Here is a 22,663-nt window from a genome sequence, read left to right on the forward strand (position 1 = left end):
TATTTATTATTTTTTATAGCATTATGATTTCTCTTGGAAACAGGGGACGAAAACAGCAGAATGGCTACGCAGAACCCCGATGGGAGGTGTCGAGGGGCCGTCTTTGATCTTTAAATACCCTCTAACATTAAAACCACACTCCATCGCTTTGATTTCTTTTGTCGCTACCAAGGCGCGACTGCAACATTCAGACGTTCCCTAAGCGTGCCACATCGCCTTTTCTTTTTTCCGCTCTACCATCTGTCCCTTTCTTCCATTTCACGCAGAATCAACGGACATTCGCCCTTCAGATGTGTGCAGCCGTATCCCCCCTCTCTCCTCCCGCTGCAGTCCCTTTCTTATCCCATGCCTCTCCCTCTCTCACTCGGATTCGCACGATGCAGACGCTCCCTAGCGCCGACTGTTTCCCCCCTCCCCCACCCGCAAAGCTCCTGTTTCACTCAAAGATGGCGTCAGCTCTGGAGCCACTGCTCTCTGGCTGCATTTTTCGGGCTTGTTGTTGTCTGTGTTTCGAACGCTTTCTGGCACATTCTCCTCGGCCACTCGAGCCGAAATTCTGGTGAGTAGCTCACAATTACACGCTGCGTTCAAAATGCTCTCGGCTCGAGAGCCCGAACTGGACTCGTGGTTCTGCCTTTCAGGGAAGGAGCGGGAGAAGGTAGAGGGAACGGGGGGTACGCGGAGATGAAGGGGGAGGGTGGGGGGGAGCTAGCCGAGGCCTAACTACTTCCCTCACGGGCCTCGTCTCCTCCGCTACCACCACCGCAGGCTCTCCTGTTGGGTAGGGAGGGTAGGTTACAGTAAGCGGGGAAGGAAGTGGAGGAGAAAATGGTGGAGGAAGCGCGGAGGAGCAGTTGAACATCTCGCGTGAGGATTTTTTTTTGTCATGCGCTTATCCGAGGCAGAGATTGAGGCCGCGCGCGGCCGTGTCAAACGTTGGCGCGAGGGAAGGAAGGAAGGAATCTTGGCGTCCCTTTTTTGTAACGGCTGAGGCGCGCTAACCGCGGTAGCCACTGGTTACGAGCATTGTGTTTTCATTTAGGCCGCAATGTTTCTTAACGGAATATGAGGTTGGAAAGGTCTAGAAAAATGTCCTTTTTCAGATTGTTATGGTGTGAAATCTCAGGCGCTGAGAGGAATGGTGGAAACATTGTCCTTATTCTCAGCTGCACGTTGCTTGTGTTTTGGAGCTAACAACATCCGCTCAGTGCACTGGCTTCGTTACTTCAAAGTTTACATCGTTTGGGATGGGAAAATATGCCTTAATAATCTTTAGTAAAGTATATTTGCTGGTGTTTAGCCACTATCAAACCGCTGTTGGTAATATTGTTTACATTTTTTCAACGTTCAAGAACCGTTTCTGTTTTGTTTACTACTAGCCATGTGTTGACATTTATTACGTGCTTTCCTTTCTGCTGCAGTTTGACATGTGATTAGCACCTCATTACAGATGATTTCTGACTGGCCATCTGTCATAGGTGTTGTGAAGTTGCTCAACTTCTGTTTGAAGTTATAATAATAGACATTGCATTACACAATTTACGTTTTGTTCATAAAAGAACAGTGCTGATTATTTTTTTCTTTCAGTCATATAACTTTTAAAAAAGGATGTTTCAGGCACTCTAGTTGTGAGACATATTTTTTAATATAACCCTTGTGTCACTGATCTGCTGTCATTGAAAATAGTGTATTTTTAACTGTTTATTAGGCAGTACTCCTTTGCCAGTTGTTTTGTTTTTGTTTAGATTTTTGGGTTACACTTTATATTAGGGTGTCATTGTTATAGTGTAATTACACAAATAAGTACTAAGTAATATTTGGATTTACTATATTATTAAGGTTTTGATTTTGTTAAGGGTTAGTTGTAGGGCTGCAGCTATCGATTCTTTTTGTAATCGATTAATCTAACACTTAATCGAATCGATTAATCGAGTAATCGGATATTTTTTTGTGCGTGTTTTTGAACAACCAAAACAAATAATGGATAACAAAAATTATGTGGCTGTATAATGATCAAGCATTTGGCTTTTATTTCTCAACAGAGGTATTTATTTTCAAGTGCCAAGTTGGCATTGCCAACAATTATATAACAATATACAGTTAAGTGAACTTACTGTAACATGTAGAACATGTATTGTAAACTAATATGAATACAAACTTAATATGAATATAAACTTAGTTTTGTGTCTTCTTAATACACAACATTACAAAAAAAGGATTGCACCTTCTGCAAATTTAGTTTAGTTAACCTGAGAACAAAAAAATAATATAAAATATCAAGCCAAACAGGTACACAATGTGTAAAATTTATAAAAAAAAAATCAATGTAAATAAAAATTATAAATAGCCTAAGTTGTAATCTCAAAACAAACATCAAAATGTACCTAGATGAGTGAGTGAGTGAGTGAGTGAGTGAGTGTGTGTGTGTCTCTCTCTGTGTGTGTGTGTGTGTGTGTGTGTGTGTGTGTGTGTGTGTGTGTGTGTGTGTGTGTGTGTGTGTGTGTGTCTGAGTGTGTGTGTGTGTGTGAGAGAGAGAGAGAGAGAGAGAGATTTCAGATTTTACAACAGCTTATAGTTGCAATGGAGAAATGTCAACATATCCACATGCTCAGCATTTAGGCTTGCCCTACGTTTTGAGGCAATGTTCCCAGCAGCAGAGAACAGGCGCTCTGAGGGTGTTGATGTGGCTGGGATCCCCAAGAAAGACTTTGCCAGCTGTGCCAATGTTGGATATCTTGCCTGATTTATTCTCCACCATGGCAGTGGATCCTCCTTCTTGGAAATAGGCTGTTCACCAAAATACTCCAAGACCTCCCTCTGCACCGCTCTGCTCATCTGCTCATCCTCATCATGATCCTCTCCTTCATCCTCATCCTCTGATGATGATCCCAGGATACTTTTCTGATGTGATCTACCTTTAGTGTGTGTAGCTGATGTGGTGGCAGTGGCTTTCTCTACCGTTACATGTGTCTGTTTTGAGTCCTTTCTGGCAGCTAGTGCCATTGATTGAATACTAGTTTGGACCTTCAACACTTCTACAGCAGGCAAGAACTTCAATTTTCTAAACCTGGGGTCCAAAGCAGCAGCCAGAAGGACAGGGTTGGGAGCACCAGATTCAGGTAGAAATTCATACAGCCCTTCCCACCTCTCTGTGATCTGCTCTGCAGCAGAAGCCTGAAATGCCTTCACTGGTGCAGTTTCAGGTTCTGCAGTCAGTGTGGACTTTTTAAGGTTTTGGACCAGCTGTGGAAGGGCAGAGAGGGTGACATACTGTTCTCCACTAAGAAACTCTGTAGCTCCTTCAAATGGCCCAAGGACCTGTGTCAACTCCTCACTGATGTGCCACTGCTCTGGCTTTAGATCCAGGTAGTGGTGTTTACCTCTTGGATTGACTGCTGGATCGGAGAGAGCTGCAGTCACAGGCCATCGCTGTTCCAGGAGTCTTGATAACATGTGATACGTACTGTTCCACCGGGTACTGACATCCTGTATCAACATGAGTGGTGGCTTTCCCATCTGCTGTTGTTTTTCTTTGAGCTTAGTGCAGGCCAGTTCACTCTTTTTGAAGTGTTCCACTAGGCACCTAGCAGAACCCACACAACTAGCAATTGTTTTATTGTTTTTGAGTGTGCTCTGCACAACTAAATTTAAAGTGTGCCCTGCACATCTCACAGAAGCCCACCCATGCCTCTCTCTAAGAATTCTTGCTGCTGCCACCACATTGGCCCCATTGTCATGGACAACTGCCTTTACCTTTTCAAGTGGAATCTCAAATTTGTCAGTTGTCTCCTCTAGCCAGTCTGCAATGTTGGCTGCAGTGTGTCTCTCTTCTAGAGGCATTGTGGTTAGGGTGAAGGACTTCATCTCCCAATCTTCCCCCAAGAAGTGGCATGTCACCCCCAGGTAGGCTTCTGTTGCCACACTGGTCCAAATGTCTGTTGTCAGGGCAACACACTCTGTTTGCTTTAGGACAGCTTTCAATTTCTCTGTAATGTCTCTGTGTTTCTTCTCCATCAGTTGTGTGAAATATGTTCTTGATGGCAGGCTGTATTTAGGATTGAAAGTTGAGATCATGTCTCTAAATCCCTTGTCCTCCACCATGGACATTGGCCTCATGTCGGTCACAAGCATGTTCAAAATGCTCTCTGTAAAAATTGCAGCCTCTTGAACAGTGCATGACTGAGCTGGGCGAACAAAGCTGTTCATACTCCGTTGTGAAGTGCTGAGAGGGAGAAAAAGAGAAAAAGCAATTTAATTTATTAATAGCCTATGCACAACAGGTTTCATGCTGTAATCTAGCCCTGACATCAAAGTAAATAAGAAGTTATACATATACTATAAGTTATATAGTATGCAAGTTATAAAGCAATCTCATATGTAAATTTCTCCTTTAAGATGTTATAATATAACCACTCTAAGCATCTAAGCATATTTGTGTATTCTGGTAGTTTAACGCTGAAGAAGAGCTGTAACGTGACTTGTTGTTGAACACACAGTAAAGGCTGACGCACTTTTTGTTCCATGTGTTTTAACTGAAAAATGAGTACTCCGAGTATTTATTAAAAACCAACAGGCTGGGGAGTTTAATTTTTTGTTGTTGTCTGTAACTATTTGACAGATGTGACATTATACAAACAAGGTCTCGCAAAGACTGCAATACAATATTTGTTCAATATTGTTCATTACGTCCCGGTGTATACAGTGAATGCATGCTGAAATTATTGTTGCGTGGCCACATATTAGTTTAAGCATATGCACTGCTGCAATTGGTCTGACTGGCGCGCGCGCGCGCGCGTGCGTGTGTGTGTGTGTGTGTGTGTGTGTGTGTGTGAAGGGGTTCTTTTTTTAGGCTATACTCTCTTGGAATTAAACGCGAGTTACGTTTACTACTTAAAAACGTAATCAAAGCTAAACATCATATCTAGTCAAACCGCATCACACGACATCGCTACAAATACAGTATGGGATTAAAATCAGCGAACATCAATAGGCTTAGACTACGTTACCTTGTTTCAGCGACAGCGATGCTTGGTGAAACAGCATGGAATGGATGTCTTCTGTTCAGATGCTGAATCATGGAAGATGTGCTGTTGTGGTATGCCAGCTCTGTTTTGCAGTAGAGACACTGCACCTTGTTCTCTTCTTTATAAAGTGTGTAATGATCCCACACTTTAGACAATTTCTGCCGTTTATTTACATATTTATTCTCCGCCATCGCGCCAACTAAATTCAAAATAAATGTTGTGCTTCCTGAACAGGTCCGTGTGAATTAACGGTCCGTGTGAAACAATTAAATCCCTGCGCCGCGCGTATAGTGCGCGTCATAGGAATTTAACGAGGCTTCGAGGCAGAGTTTTTGCCTCGAGGAATTTTTGTAATCGAGTAACTCGAGTAACTCGAGGAATCGTTGCAGCCCTAGTTAGTTGCTTGTAATTATCCATGATTTACTGTTATTACTATAGTCCGTGCATGTGTAGCAGGGATACTGTAAAATAAAGTGTTCTATTATTATTGTTGATAATATTGGCTTAAACTTGTTTAAACCAAAGCCTAACTTGGTTTAAAAATGTAAAGTGCACCCTTCAGATCCACTTTATATGAAGTGTTTTTAACTACTATATGCTAACATTTCAATTAACCATTTGATACAATGCACTTATTGTGTACATGGATGTTTTTATGTTGTACCTGTATTTAAAATGACCTGTATGAGTGCATGTAATTACATCTGTAATTAATTTCTATGGTTACATCTATAATTGCACTGTGGATCCACCCTTAAAACTAAACTAACCATAACACCTTTCAGTAGCCTTAACAGTATCCCACCTCAATTGCAGCAAAAGTGTTTTGCAATAACACACAAAGACAATAAGTACATTGTACCAATATATATTTATTTTTGTTAAACAAGTACATGGTAATAATACACCTAATATAAAGTGTGACCCAAACATTTCTGAAGTGTGATGTGGAGTTAGTTTGCTGTCATTGTGCATTTAATTCATATAGATATTTTACCTGTTTCTGTTTCCGGCCCTTTTTATGTGCTGGATGATTAATATTGATGAGCGTTCAATAATTTTGTTGGTTGTAATGTTTTGTGTGCTTTTCAGATACTGATCCTTTTCATGTTTTTTTGTGTGCAGGTTGCAGGAATTTCTGAAGAATACCCAATAGGAAGATGGTCAGCCTACGTCGCTTCCTGGAGTGAGAGTTCTGCTCAGGACCGCTTGTTCCAACAGCGATAGGAGGATCAACAAGGAAGGAACGAACTGCTGGACAGTATTTTCACACTTGCGTTTCCCCAACGGAAGAAACCGAAACTCTCCGAAAGTGCTGTCACCATTCTCAGCAATGATGCTCCATCTAAACGGATAACACTAACCGTCAGAATCGAGGATTCTACTTTACTGACTGCTTTTGAGACGGGCAAATAAGACGACACCCAAGGCTCTTGCAACTTTTTCTCTTGGAGTAGCTGTTGTGTCCGCCTGTTGCATACCTCACCTCTTTGCTTTGGTGTGGCAGCCCTTCAGGAGGAAGGGTCACTGGGTTAGGGGAATCTTTTCGAGGTTGGGGGGGGGGGATTTAGGGAGCCTATGCTATGGTGATCGGCTCCCTCACTAACAGCTCCTGCTCAGGCACAGAGAGACTTACTACACCTCCCCGGGACAAAGGATAGCCTCCTGGAAGAAGAGAGAGGAGGACAACGACGTTGAGGCAGCGCCAGGGCTGAGGCCGCTGGGTGCTCCCTAACGGTTGTGAGAGTGTGTTGGGCTTTTGCCCAGCAGTATTATAGCAGCCATGGTGAAGCTGGCCAACCCATTATACACCACCTGGATCTTGGAAGCCATCAAGAAGGTGAAAAAGCAAAAACAGCGGCCGTCCGAAGAGCGCATCTGCAATGCTGTGTCAATGTCCCATGGGCTTGACCGCAAGACGGTTCTGGAGCACCTCGAGCTCAGTGTTAAAGATGGCTCCATACTCAAGGTGTCCAACAAGGGGCTCAACTCATACAAGGACCCCGATAACCCTGGACGTTTATCGCTCCCAAAACCCAGGGCGGCAGGAGGTGGAGGCAGTTCCAGCACCTCCAGCTCCAGCAAAAAACCAGGCTTGGACTGGAACAAACTCATAAAGCGCTCTCTGGAGGGGCTTCACGAACCTGGTGGATCATCCCTAAAGAGCATCGAACGCTTTCTGAAATGCCAGGCAGATGTTGCAGGTTATCTGTCTGGCAGTGGCTCTATGGGGCCAGGCATTTTCCACCAGCAGCTCCGGCTTGCTCTGAAGCGGGCCGCAGCTCACGGGCGGGTGGTAAAACAAGGACCGCTCTTCCGGTTGGTAAGCAGGAGTTCTCATAATGACGGGACGGGCTGCGTGTCTCTGGATTCTCTGCCTCCGGTGCGTCTGCTGCCCCACGAACAAGATCGGGTGAGCTGAAGTTTTTTTTGAGTGTTTTGAAGTTTGCTGCGTGCATTGAGCAAAGCAAACTTTCAGTTTCCTTTTCTGATGACCTATATTTACATATTTCACTTCTGTTTCAAAAACCGGCTCTCAGCTGTGGCATGATTTGAGTTGGCAAACGGATTTCTTACAATTGCTAAAATGTCCAGAATTAATTGAGCATGTTAAAGGCATCCACATAAAGTGCATGTTACATTTCTGACATTTTCTATAGAGTGCAGCAGTCGGGTTTGAAAACTGATTTTTAACAATAACTTTGGTTGTTAATCAGTGTTGAAGCTGTCTGTTTAAGGTTTACAAACATATTTTTTTATATAATCATGTTTAACTGCGGAATTCGTTGTGGAAACTAGGCTACATTAAACATGATGCTATAAGGAAATTCCACCAATCAGAGAGTCGCAGCAAGCAAATCTCAAAAAAATTTGAGCCTTGAAGCTCAGCCCTCTCTTATAAAGCACCGCAAATGATGTTATCGAGTTGGTCTCCCTACGCTCTCAAAATGTTTTATTTTATTTTATATAATTTGTATATTATACTTATTTTACAATAAATTTAAAATATAGCCTATTGTTTGTATAGATGAAATCAAAAACTTTAAATGAATAGTTTTATTTTTCATTCGCAATGCTTCATGGGATTGTAGTTCTTTCCCTCACTAAAGTCATTAAGTGCACAGTGTTGTATGTTGTCTTTTTGTCTGATTTTGAAATACGTTTTTGCTTTAAATCTAATTTGTAATGTTGCGATTCACTTCGTAACTGGTTGGTTTGGTTCATGGTTTAAAACGTTTTACCAAAGACTAAAGACTAAAAATTTATGGAAAAATACTTTAGAGATCAACAACACTGGAAAAAGTGCGCAGCCAGGCACTGTTGCACTCTATTAGACGTTAAGATGTGCAGGTCAAAATCTGCTAAAGGGTAATTAAATGTAACAAATCATGTAAAAATGTATTATCTTTTATTGGAAAATTAAACATTTTTATCGAACTTTGATAACTGCCTCAATATTTTAAATTCCTGGGAAGATAGTGGTCAAACTACATTTTATAAAATATATTACTTAAACATGTGAGTGTCAAATTGGACAACTACAAGGACTCATCTCAAGATCAATAATCAATTTATCAGTTCATCTATTGCCAAAATTATGAAAAAAAAAATAGAAAATTATTGAAAATATTAAAATCATGAATGTCAGAATCAGAATGCGTAATTCTTGCATAAAAATATCCGTAAAAAACAACACCACGTTGAACGATGTTCACTAGAGATGCACTAGGGTATCGGCCAATGAATGATCCTTTTTAATGTTATCATTATCGACCCGATAAGAAAATTTGGCCAAAATATTAAAGCCGATAAATAATGGATTATTTCCTTCAGCTGAGACACTTTTTGCACGGCTTGTCATGATGGTTTTGAATCACTGTGAAAAGGAAAATACAGTTAAGTGCAACATGTGCAAGTGCAACGCAACTCTCTCATATAGGCTGCATAAAATTATAATGAAAACGCTACTGTAAAAGAATGTTGTGAATTCTTTGTTCGCCCGTGTTTTAGAGTGTTGTTATGGGAAGAGCGCTTCCAAAACGGAGTTACATCTTCATGACTATAAGTTTGCTTGTGCATTTCGCAGCCATTTGTTTTGTGCAATTATAAGTTGTAGTATTGTTTATTTTGTGTATATATCTGATTTATCTCATATAGGATGTGTTTGGTTAAGAAATAACGTGCTAGTAAAGTGCGCCGGTGATCATCTTTAGCTTCAGCGCATGCAGCTCAAACCGCAATGGATGACAAACTATGATTGGGACATAACATTATAATGAGAACACTATTGTAATAATACGTTGTGAATTCTTTGGGTTTAATTGCCGTGTTTCAGTGCGTTGTTACGGAAAAGAGCGCATCCACAAGGAGGAGTTACACATTCTGACTAGCACGTATTTTAGTTCAAGTTCACTTGTGCATTTGTCATTTTTTGCAGATATAAGTTGTAATATTGTTTATGTTGTAATTTTATGTCATGTATTTTGATTCTTTATACATAAGTAATGGTGTCCAATGACTTGTTTGTTTGCTTTATTTAGGTGTGTTTTTTAATTTAAAGAAAGTGGCCATAGAGTGTAAAATTAATTTTAGAACTTACACTGGTTCAAACTTGGCTTCTGTACTGTATATGTTTGATTTATTTGGAAGTGTTTGGGACGTAGCTTTTAATGTTGAGACTTTTGGTTTTGTAATCAGGCTCTCAAAAATGATATAAAAATGTGTATTTAGATTTATCGTCCAATATATCGATTATCGACTTTAAATAATTATCGGTTATTGGTATCGGCCAAAATTTTCATATTGGTGCATCCGTAATGTTGACTAACCTGGCAACGTTTTTCAATTGGTTTGTCGTTTATTCTCTTTAGCTTTTTGTCAGTGTGAAGCATTTCACTTCAGTTCCCTGATCTTTCTTATTCAATTTTAGTGAGTGAAGTAGGGGTGGGCGATATGGCGAAAAATATATATCACGTATATCATGACAGGCTTTCAGTGTGTGTGTGTGCGGGTTATGTTTTGACAGACATCGATGTCTTGATATTCTAATGATGTGATTTGAAAACAGATGGATAGAAAGGTAATAATGTCATTCTTAGCCAGCAAGTATTCAGTGAAGTGATGTGAAATATGTTTGATTTTTGGGTAATTATGAAATGTGCTGGAGACATTCAAAATGCTTTTTGCGTAGTTCATTATGCGTATTTTACAGAAAGAAGTTTATTTCATGACTTAAATTACGTTGCTCAGAGTGAGACTGACGTAGGGCTCCAGACTGCGACCATTTTTCCTCCTAGTGCGACCAAAATTTTGTTAGAGGTCGCACTGGCACAACGTTGCCCAACATCAAATGGCAAACGAAATAAAAGCGGAACGAAACTGCGATACTCATAAGAAGCATTTGAATTCGCCGCAGAATTCTGTTATAATACATTTCAGATCAAACCGCTTTGACGTGGAAGCCAGGAGAAACATTGTGTCATTAATGAACAAGTTATAGAAGGCTTTAAGTCCACAAATCAGCAACATTCACCATGGATTTAATGTAGTAACAACACTAACTGGTATTGTGACAGAAATAGTAAAACGCTTACGAGTACTAGGCCTACACATCTTTTTCCAGCACTTCAAAGCTAATATTATCTTCAGTGTTATTTTTAATGTGATGACCAAAACATTATTTGTTCATACTTCTGTTCACTCTCAGAAAAAAAGGTACAAAAGCTGTCACTGTGGCGGTACCTTTTCAAAAGGTACACTTTTGTACCTAAAGAGTGCATATTAGTCCCTCAAAGGTACATATTGGTACCAAAAGGTACATATTGGTACTAAAAGTGTACATATTAGTACCTAAATGATGGTACATATTAGTACCCTTTTGAAGGGTACTGTCCCAGCGACAGCTTTTGTACCTTTTTTTCTGAGAGTGATTCATACTTCAAATATCATCCCCAAGTTTCAAGATGTAGGAAAACTCACACTTATTTAAAGAACAAAAACGAAACAAAAAAACATTACATTACCATTGAGCACTTATTGGCTTAGCTATTTCCACTCCATAATATTTTTTTTCCACTCATTTTGATTTTTAATTAATATTAAGACATTATGAATGATAATAGTTAAAGCTAGTTTTATCTACACCTCAACTTAAGCGCAGTGCTTGTCACCTCCAGTGCTACCAGATACTCTCTGTAGAACTTAGTGACTCTAGTACTGCTGCCCTCAAATGTTGGTCTGAAGCCCTGTGAACTTGAAATAAAACTGCACATTATATTTTCTGTACGTTAAATCTATTTATTACCAAGGCGTTTGTTAGTAATAGTCAAAATGCGGGGAAATGTGAATAACTGCATTGCAGGTTGATTTAAGGTGTCTAAATCTCTAAATTTTCTGCTTCAATCCTACAAATTTGCAGTAAGGGGCTACAGCACTTCTAGTAAAAAAAAAGTTAGTCTGGAGCCCTGTGACAATTTTACATTCAGCTGTCGCAGATTCATTGACTTTTGAAAATATAGTTAATTTTTTACCAGGAAAAGAGTGGTTTTAATGAGCAAAGTTGTTTTATTGTCTCTTATAACAAAATAATTAATTTAAACCCATGAAAATGCACATACTGTTGTAAATGTAAAAAAAGTCAATTTTTAAAACTGTTGTTCCATTATTACCCCTTTTGAAGATTTTAACTTGTTTAGATGACATCCTAATGGATTTCGGGAGTTTGTTTCTAAGGTTGCATGTTCGGTACATCCAGAGTAGGGACAGTTTCTCAAAATACTGCAGTTGTCAGTCTGAAATGCCTTGTTTAAGCCAGATAGTCTGAAAGAAAACATTACAGAGATGGTCAAGAATGAGAGGTCACGTGACGTGAGTTTTGCTTCCTGCCCAGGCTACCAGCTGCAAGATGGGCTTGTGTTGGTGGGGAGAGAAAGAGAAAGACAACATGTGAGTGAATGAGAGAGTGCGTGTGTTCGTTTTTGTTTTAGAAAGTATGAGAAAACAAGGGTTTATGTGTTAGATGGGACAGGTGAAATGGAAGATTTTGTCCAACATGTAGCGTTGGCAGAAGAGATCCACACATGCGCCGACTGATAAACTCCATACCATTCTGCACGAGAGAGCGAGCGAGGGATGAAGAGAGAGAGATAGAGGCTGAACTGCAGACATACAGGCGACAAGAGCAGCACAATACACACCCACTTTTTTTGTAACCTGATAAATAGCAGCTCTGCCTTATGCTCCCCAGAGGCTAAACACACACGCATTCACACCCACCCACCCCTCCTATCACATCTGATATGGGTCACATCCATGATGTTCACTGCAGGGTGTTGGCTGTCAGAATGATGCCATGCTAAATTTGAGCTCGGTTTGTTGCTGTTCAGGTCTGTGTTTTGATTTGTGAGCATGATGTTGAAGTTGTTACACGCTTCCAAGTTTCTCCATGTGTGTTGTGTCTGGCTCAGGAAAGGCTTCTACAAGTGGCCTGATGTCTGCAGATGAAGAAAAGGTTTAGAATATAATCTTGGCTTGTTTCAGATTGGTTCACCATGGGGTCATTCCGTGTCAACTAGGACTGGGCGATAAAACGATAATTATCGCGATATAATTTTTCTCGATAAAACGATATCAAGAGTTTGATAAATGTTCGATAATGTTTATGCGCCAAAAGCGGAACGAAACTCATTTGAACAGCGCGATGATATGTTCTGACAATAAAGAGTAGTTTAAAACTAGTGCTGCACGATTAATCGTATCTCAATCGCAATCGCGATGTCAAGCCTACGCTATTATATGACGCAAAATGCTGCGATTTTATATAAAATAAACAAATTAGCGCTGTTAACGCACTTATTAATGCAAATGCTTTTAAACCATTCATGCGCGATAAGACATAAAAGAACGAGCTGCCTGTGAATGTCCTCCTCCTGACACACACACACAGATAGACGCGCGCCAGTATCAAGTTCTCTTTCGCGGTAGAACGAACAACACACATGTATGCCAAAATGAACGCGCTGCCTGTGAATGTCCTGACTGTGACAGACAGAAAGACTCGCGCTAATATCGTGCGTGCGCACAAAACAGCAAGACACAATACAGTTCTCTTTCGAGCTTGAACGAACAATAACACACACACAATTATGCCAAAATGTCTTTTTGTCGAGTGTCATAACATAAGAGTAGTAAGTCTTATGATGAACATGAAGAGTTGTGATGACTCGTGAAAGAATGAGGCGCGTGTGAGATCCGCGTCTCTGACAGCAGCTGGTCTTAAAGGGACAGTACACAGTAGCCACTAATTATATTTGTCACTAAAGTTTTTTTTTATTTTTTTATTATTTTTCTTTACCCCTGATATGTACTCTTGTATGTAAATTATGTTTTGTTCTTGTTAAAATGCAAAAAAAAAAAAATGCAAAAAAAAAAAAATGTCGCAAAAGTTAATCAAAGAACAAAGGGAACAGAGAAAAACACTCACTGCTCTTGACTAAAGAACTTTTTTCTTTAGGCTGATTATCACTAATCTGTGTGTGCATTTATTTTCCTTTAGAAACAAGCAAGTTGACTCATGAAACCATTTGTTTATTATATCGCATATCGCAATCGTAATCGCAATATTGACCTCAATTATCGCAATATGACATTTTCCCCAAATCGTGCAGCCCTATTTAAAACCACAATTAACGCTCTTGTTTCTACAACTTTCACTTAGGAGCAAAAATCTGCCTTTAAACTTGAAAGAAATAAAGATTTTACTTTTATTGTGATAATTATCGATATCGACTGATATAAAAAAAAATTATCGTGATATTTTTTTTTTGGCCATATTACTAACATTATTAACCAGAGGTCACTGGCAAATTTTTTTTGTAGAAAGACAAACATAAATAGTGTTGAAAGCCAAAATATTAAATGTCACAGATGTATATTATCTACTGAGTAATTCACTATTTTGTAGAGGGGGGTCAAAATTACAATTTTCACCTGATATTTGGAGACAAATTATAGGGGTGTAAAAATGACTTTAGAAAGATGGCAGCATCATTATTTTATTATTTTATTATTTTACACAGAGATTGGCAAGTCTTTTAGAAAAATCTGTTGACTTTAGCAATCTTTGTTGCATTATATGCCAATGGTGACAGTTCAAAAATGGCAAAAAGTGCTTGTTTTTTTTTGCCTCAAGTTTGCATGCCTATAACTCAAGAAGATTCTGGTTCTTAAACTTTTCTTTTTGCATTTCCATTTTAAAGGCCCTCGATCAATGTTTTTGTCATCTTTTTGAGTATTATCTCTGCAATTGCTTTATGTCCTTTCTAGGGATGGGGCCGATCCGATCCAGTATCGGTATCGGGACCCGATACCAGCGTAATTCACGTATCGGATTTTCCCGATCCAACCTGCTGAGATATCCGATATCCATGAGTCATGTCTGCGCTCGCTTTAACGTCTGCTGAAATAACTCCAAAGTCCAAAAGTGATTCCCGCCGGCGTCCGGCGAGTCTGCTAGCTGGCTGCAAACTGTGGAATGGATTTCCTGAACGGAGGCGCGGCTCAATGAGACACAGAGTTATGAGACACGCCCCCGCTCAGGAAATCCATTCCACGGTTTGCGGCTAGCCAACAACGTCCGCTGTGTGGAAATACTTCACACTGGAAACACCGCAGAGCAAGACAGCAAAATGCAATGTTTGCAAAGCTGTAATTCAGAGCCCTTTAAAGCTCCCTCGCGTCGTACAACACAACGCAATCAAACATTTAAAAAAGCACCACGTTACTGTGCGTTCACTCCAAACGCGAATAGCGCGTCAAATTCGCGTCTACCGCGTCTCTTTGGAGATTTGAATATTTTGAATCCATTCGCGCGACCAGAGAAAAATTGACGTGCGTAAAAAGCAAAAGTTTGAAGCGAAATCGACGCGCGTCTGAGGCGAAATCCGCTTGTTTGTTTGCACGATGCTGATGTTGATCGAGCATTCATCGAGAGAGTTACCGCATCGGAGCGAGGATCACCCTTCAGATAGTGTGTGTGTAAGATGTTTACACTTGCACTTTTCTTATATTTCAAGACGCAAGTATTTGACATTTTGGGAATGTAATAAATATTGACATGACAATCAATTTGAAACCCTTACAGTTGCATATTTGTTTTCAGAATGGGATTTTTCCTGTTAACAGGATTTCCTGTTTTTCTGACTTTCTGACCTTATACTTACCTCAAGTTGCCTTTTGGGACATACATGCGTACATAACATATCATTCATACTTGCCTGTTGAGAGAAGTTTATTTCAGCAACATATAAAATAAACAATAATGATAATAATAATATTAAATCAAACACAGCTCTGGTATCGGAATAGTATCGGTATCGGCCGATATCCAAATTCAGGTATCGGGATCGGATCGGAAGTGAAAAAATGTGGATCGGTGCATCCCTAGTCCTTTTCCATGCATGGAGGTTGACTTTTAAAATTGGCCTTTTCAGGCTATGCGCTTAACTTAAATCTTAACTCTGTGATGATACACTGCACAATTTTTTGAGCAATGTTGCTGGGCAATGTTGCCTTCAACGGGCAACCAGATGAGAGACAGGGCCCACAACCAATCTAAATGATCCAGATAGAAATGTATTTCCCATTTTCAATGGGAAAGTACCCAAGCAACAATCGCTTGGCAAGATTTCCCAGCAACATTGCTCAAAAAGTTGCCCTGTGTATCATCACCTTAAGATGTCATTGGCTATATATTGCTCTTCATAAGGGCAATCTCTATATATAAAATGAGAATGCATTTAAGAATTGGCTTTGGACAATAAATAGCCTAAGTGACAAAATGTATGTAATCGCAATTTGAATTGATTCATGTTCAGATGACCAACAAACCCCAACATTGCTGCTGCTTTTTTTTTTTTTTTACGCATTCTTGACTCTGGCGTTTTTAGGTTCATCTGCTTACAGGTTTACACAAAAAGCTGTCATCAACTTATTTAGTGCAAACGAAACACTTTGGCCCTGTTTTGCTCAAAGTTAAGCTTTTATTGCAGCAATTATTGTCATTTGAGGTCATTGAATTATTTGTAACACAGCTGTTTTTAACTTAGATTTAATGCTTGAATTTAGAAGAATGCACTTGATTTTTCACTAACAGGTTTATGTTTGTCTGATATGGTGTTTGACCGTTTATACCCGCATATTACTGACTATTCCCATGCAGCCTGTATATGATCATTGAGGGTTCTGCTTCAGTGCAGTGAGGAAGGGAGCAAAACAAATGGGTGAGCACTGGCTTTGACCCCGATATGAAGGAGCGATTTGTGTAGTCAACACACGAATGACACACTCCTCCATTTAAACATGATAGCAGACTCGCTCACACGTTCTTCCTCTAATAGGGGGTCATTGCCAGGGCATATGTGGGGAGTGAGGGGGGGGGGCTGAAGTCAAACAAGGGGCATGGAGGTATAGATGGGAAATCTTTTGCGGGGGGTTATTATGAGAGTGTGTGTATTATGGACATTAAGTGGGCTGGTCCTGATGAGAGGGTTTTGTATAAGAGTCAGCAGTAAGAGGGATGGGAGTCTCGTGTTGCCCTTTCACAGCTGAAAGCTCCAGGGTTGAAGGAAAGTTCCTCAGGCGGTCATTCTGGGGACGTGTGAAAATTCTGATGACGCTCAAAATGTATGTCATGTGAATTTGTAGCCTGAGGATGTTCAGTAGGTTCATAGTCAGTCAGCATAATGTGAGTATGGACCACTGAAATGGTGATCAGGAGCAGCTAATTGGTAAAACCTGGACATTTTTCTTACTAGTAATCTCTAGTAAGTAGGATTTTAACCGTATATTCATGTCCCGATTTGGTTCGACACACGATACTGATATCATGATGAGACTGTAAACAAAGCCATCTGGAGTGGACTTGAATAGGCTTGGACTTGGTCATTCTCCCCCATGCACATAATGGAACTAAATTTTGTATCTTATTTGATGTTTTATTTTCAGTTTATTTAGGGGTGGCACGGTTCACAAAACCCACGGTTCGGTTCGTATCACGGTTTTAGGGTCACGGTTTTCGGTTCTGTACGGTTCATGTTGTTGTTTTTTCTTTTAATCTTTAACACTCCAAAAATTTACTTCAGCATAATATGATATATAGCTGAATTATCTAATTATTTATTTATTTATTTCATAAATGGGGTGTGTTTGCAAAACGCAGCTTCTCATTTCCCATTCTGAAGTAATATGAGTGAGCAGTCACCCTGAGGAAACTTTCAGTGGCCCTGGAGGTCCATCATCTGTAGAGCTACGTGGGCTGTGTTGGACCGTTATTTGTCAATTTATCCTCGTGTCTCGTCATCATAGGCGGGACATGTCCCCACCATTTTTTGCCAGGGTTGATATTATCTTGCAGCACGGGTGTACCAATACAAATAAATAAAACATTTCCAGTTAACTAGCAAAGTATTTGTTTCATTCGTTTGTTAAATAAGAAGCAATTTAGCGCTGAAATGTGTTTTTTTAATCAAGTGATCAAAGTGCTCGTTGCAGTTGCGATCAGTGGTGCTGATACAGTGTTCTCGTGGCTCGCGCACACACCGCAGCGGCCGCACATTCATCACTCGGACGCGCGCTTCAAGCCATTGAGGAGACTCAAGGCTACTCGTTCCGATTAAATAATAAAACAAAATTCATACAAATCGGTCCCTGCTTGATATACAACTGCTGATAAACATAATCGGTTTTGATAAAGAAAAAAATATATACGATCGCAGATTAGAACTCAGAACCTTTGATACGCTTGGCAAGTTCTGCCACTGGACCATTAGGCTACGTGGAACAGTCGATCTATGTAGCCTATTTATTCACATGAAAAAAACAACATATAGTGGAGTAGATCTCATTAAATGTCTAGGTAAACTCAGTGTACTATATAAATCGATTGCTGGACATTGTAATGTAATTCTACATATGTCTGATTTATGATTTAGCATTGTATTAGCACGGGCACGAGGCTACATTGCGCATGCGTCGAACCGTGCAAACCGCGCGACGCACACGCGCACCGAACCGAGACAAGCGAACCGAACGGTTCGGATGTTTTTTCATGTACCGTGCCACCCCTATTAATAAACATGGAAGCTCAAATGTGTGACCACCTGGGTTTACCGTATTCGATGCTAAATTAAATGTCTAAACTTTTATTTTGTGTGAACTGTTCACAATACATATTGCAATACACTATGCATGTTGTTTGCATTTAATGATATTGTGACACAAGATTTTGTTACACCCTCAGTTTCCCTACTAAATCTCACCAAAAATAAAATAACCTAGAGTGCAGACTCCTTTTTTCATTGTAAGTTTGTCATTTTCATGTCCGGGTGCAATTTGCAGATCTTATTCAGTGATTTTGGTGGAAAATCTGCAGGATTGATTTAAGCGTGGTTAAATGTAGGGCTGTAGTACTCGAGTCCGGTCTTGAGACCGTTTTTCTATGGTCTCGGACTTGTCTCGGACTCGCTGGTATTCGGACTCGGACTTGTCTCGGTCTCGGCCACTGGTCTTGCCAAATATGGCTTTTGGTCTCGACCGAGTCCAGGAGTCTTTATTATGTTCCCAGTAATCACACATACGTCGCCGCGATATTAAAACAAAATATTATTGGAGGGAAAGTGAAACACTGGCCACTTAATAACTATGGGCATTTCGGGTCTTTTTCGTGAGCCGGCTCGTTTCACTCAGCTCACTGCGGCTCTTTTTCGTGAACGGGCTCGTTTGATCAGCTCACTGAAAAGAGCCGGCTCTTTTGACTCACAAACGGCTCTTTAAAAATAAATGTTTAAATAAACTCGCTGAAAGTCCACCGCTAGTGCAACGTGAATATTCACATTTTTTGATTGCCCATAACACCCCGAAAACTAGCCTGCTTGCCTTGCACATCTAATTAATGGGCAAAGGTTTCCGACTTTTTTTCTTACCTTTCTTTCTTTGCCTATTCCACGAGTGGTAACGTTAGGCTCCAATGACTGGCTGTTTTAAAATATAGCAAATATCGAAACAAAATAACCCAGCTCATAACTTGCAGGTTTGCTTAGTGGCAAACTTTTTTCATTTGATTGCTTCAGCCGCCACCCGCCTGAATTTAATTAAAATATTATTTTTCGTCACGTCATCCGCCCGATCCGCGGTTAGCGGTTTATCCGCATCTCTTGTGTGTGTGTGTGTGTCTGTGAGTTGGCTCGGCCTTCCCTCATGCAGTTTAATTGGTTGACATCGCGTGTATGATTGACAGGAACAGAATGTGAGGCTGATCAGACAGTCGAAACGAATGTGTGTGCTCCTTTAGGCCTATATAATTTTTTTTTTTTTTTTTTTTTTTTGAATTTGTCAATTATTTTAAATAAAATTAAAATTATTCATTATTTCATTATTACATAGTGATTTAATTTCTATAGGCTATAGCCTATATTTTTTTAGCAGACTTTTTTTTCCCTGTCCTGGACTCGGTCTTGACTCGGACTCGAACCTTTTTGGACTCGGTCTTGACTCGGACTCGAACCTCTTTGGACTCGGTCTTGACTTGGACTCGACTAGTCCTGGTCTTGGACTTGTCTTGGACTCGACAAAGGTGGTCTTGACTACAGCCCTAGTTAAATGTGTTAAATAGGAGCTGATAGCTCTGCATTTGTATTGGAAGCTGAAAGCATAATCAGATTATCCCAAAATATTTAATAAACACAGACAGACACAAAGGTGGGGCGATATGAAGGCTATAACTTTGAATTCTGAGTGCATATTCCTGTTTTATACTCTCTTCATTCCTCTGAACAGCATTGTTGTGATGACCTGCACCCCTCAAACCCATCAGCACATATAAATGTGTACCGTTTCACCTTTTTCTTGTTTCAAAGTGAAGCTGTAGAGAATACAAGGGACATGCATACAAAATTGCCCCGTACATTGATTATGTGTCTGGAAGGTAATCGGTGTTGGCCCTTTTGTCCTGACTGCTCTGGCATGGCATGAGTTGACCATAAACGTTACTGGAATGTAAAGAGGTTTACAGGACTTGTGTGATAACCATTAGAAATACCATCATCCCTCTATATAGGTCTAAGTTCATTGAGGCATTAGAGCATCAGAGTGGCAATGGACCCTGTTTCCTAACCAGGCTTTGATTTAATTTTTCTTTTATAGTTAATGCTGATGCAGTGGCAAATTATATATCTGGTAAATATAAGATGTAAGGATAGCAAATGAGATATATGCAGAATTAAGTAAATTCAATGAATGCGTTTGATACACAATATTTGCTCTATTTCAAAATAAATCAAATTTGTTGTTGACAAGGCTGTTGGTAGATTTTGGATCTTCTGTTTATTAGCCAAAATGCACAGTTATCAGCTGACACATGCTCTCTCAGTAGTTTAACATCCAGCTTCCTGTTGTGTATTAAATGATTATTCTTACTGTTTGTTGTTGTTGTTTTTTTTTTGTTCGGTGTTGCTTTTAGTGAGGACAGAAACAATGCTGGAACATTTTCTTGTGATGGTGTAAGAAAATAGAAAGTGTGGATTGTGCTGGATGGTTTTGTATTTGCAATATGGATAGCTAAATATTTCACAACTATTCACAAGTTTCATAAAGGGAAGCTCTTTTACATCTATAAATTAGTGCTGCACGATTAATCGTACTTTTTAGGTACCGACCGAATTGCCTCGATACTATCGAGTATCGAAAAATGACTTGTTTTTCGGTACCAGATTTCGATACCTAAGGGGTTAACTCGTCAACGTCAGTGCTCAAACAAATACATATGAAATGCACAACGACACGCCTAAAGTCGCTCACGCACATACACGCAAACTCTACACACACGAGACGCGCGGAACTCTGCGCACATACTCATATGAGACGCGCGCGCGCACAAACTGTCCACGCACATTCTCATATGAGACGCGAGCACACACACACAAACTTGCGCACATACTCAATGAGACGCGAGCACACACACTCACAATACCCTAAAGATGTGGAAAAGTCAATCAAAAGTGTGGCTACATTTCTCCAGGCTCAATGCCAACAGCGTGCGATGCAGTATTTGCGGTAAAATAATTGCTGCAAAGACCGGTACCACGACAGATATGATGAAGCCCTTGACAGTGCACGGAGTAAACATAAGAGCAGAAAGTTGCTCCGTCTTTGACTGGTAAATGAAGAGATACCTTGTTGATCACTCTGACAGTGCTTATATTGCAATTTACTGAATGTACACTGCCGTTCAAAAATGTGTTGGTCAGAATTTTTTTTCAGTAAGGATGCTGTTCTTTTGAAATTTTTATTCATCAAAGAATCATGAAAAAATGTATCATAGTTTCCAAAAACTGTTTTCATATTTCTGAAGGATCATGTGACACTGAAGTAATGATTTTGAAAATTCAGCTTTGACAACACAGGAAAAAATTACATTTTGAAATATATTCAAATAAGATTTTAAATTGTAATACTATTCCACAATATTACAAGTTTTACTGTATTTTTTTTTTAACAAATTCAGCTTTGGTGAGCATGAGCTCTTTATAAAAAAATATTTTGTTCCTTATGTATATGTATGTATAAGGAATATTTTGTTCCTTTGTGCTTTTTTTTTGTTCCTTTGTGCACTGACTAAGGAGCATGAGTCAAACTGAAAAAATAAAACCAAAGTTTTTCTGAGTTAATGTGTTATGTAATTTTGTTAAAATGGATTTCATAAAATTGGTATCGAAAAAAGTATCGTTCAGGAACCGGTATCGAAATCAAGGTATCGGTATTGGTATCGAAATTTTTTGAACGATACCCAGCCCTATTTCAGATACACATTGTGTAACGTTAAGTAACTTCAATGTTTACTCTATTCTATTCCCAGTTCACCAGCCACTTACTTTTAAGTATTTCGGGAGAAGTGGATGAGTTCACGTGTTGTAAACATAGAGGTTGTAAATCCAACAGATCCGATTCTCTGAACTTCGTCTGCGGCACAAACTAACACGGCGGCGCCCATCGCGCATACAGCTCAACTAACGCGATCGTTATAAAGGTGTTTAAACAACAATATACTTCCACTTGCATGTATTTGACAATCGGAATATCAAATATTTCATGCCATAGCTAACACATTTGTGAATATTCTGAATAAAAAAGGAAAAATGATATAAAAGCAGATCATCATTCATTCAGCGCTGTTGCTGCTGCGGTGTGTCACGTGACAAGCAATGACGCGTCACCATGGAAACGCCGCCCCCCCTCTCACAGTATAGTTCCCACGTCCCTGGTAGTGTGTGCGCGCTGGCTTTAGCGGTGCATTCAAGGGCACTCGTAAAACTGATGTTTGTTGTGACTGCCAGAGTTGTATGCAGGGCGAGCGCGGAGAGGGGAAATCTATATCGTCTATATCGTTGCTTTTTTCGATAGTAATATCTTGAAAGTTCATATCTCGATATAGATACGAACGATAACGATATATCGTTCAGCCCTACTCCTGACACACACACACACACACACGACCCACAGATAGACGCGCGCCAGTATCAAGTTCTCTTTCGCGGTAGAACGAACAACACACATGTATGCCAAAATGAACGCGCTGCCTGTGAATG

At 39.9% G+C, this 22,663-nt stretch overlaps 1 protein-coding gene across 3 annotated transcripts in view; it reads left to right on the forward strand.

Annotated features, from left to right (window-relative positions):
- Positions 1-418: 418 nt before the first annotated feature.
- The window catches only part of kat6a (K(lysine) acetyltransferase 6A), a 50,616-nt gene continuing 28,371 nt past the window's right edge, over positions 419-22,663 (forward strand). The window contains exons 1-2 of one of the 3 annotated variants that reach the window (XM_084413451.1): positions 419-559; positions 6,150-7,437. In XM_084413451.1, the coding sequence (XP_084269577.1) occupies positions 6,808-7,437 (630 nt within the window). In that variant the 5' untranslated portion in view covers positions 419-559; positions 6,150-6,807. Of the gene's footprint in view, positions 560-763; positions 868-6,149; positions 7,438-22,663 lie in introns of those variants that run through there. The other 2 variants (XM_084413449.1, XM_084413450.1) reach the window with 2 other exon arrangements.

The sequence above is a fragment of the Rutilus rutilus genome, assembly GCF_951802725.1.
Source record: "Rutilus rutilus genome assembly, chromosome: 7".
NCBI classification, from domain to species: domain Eukaryota; kingdom Metazoa; phylum Chordata; class Actinopteri; order Cypriniformes; family Leuciscidae; genus Rutilus; species Rutilus rutilus.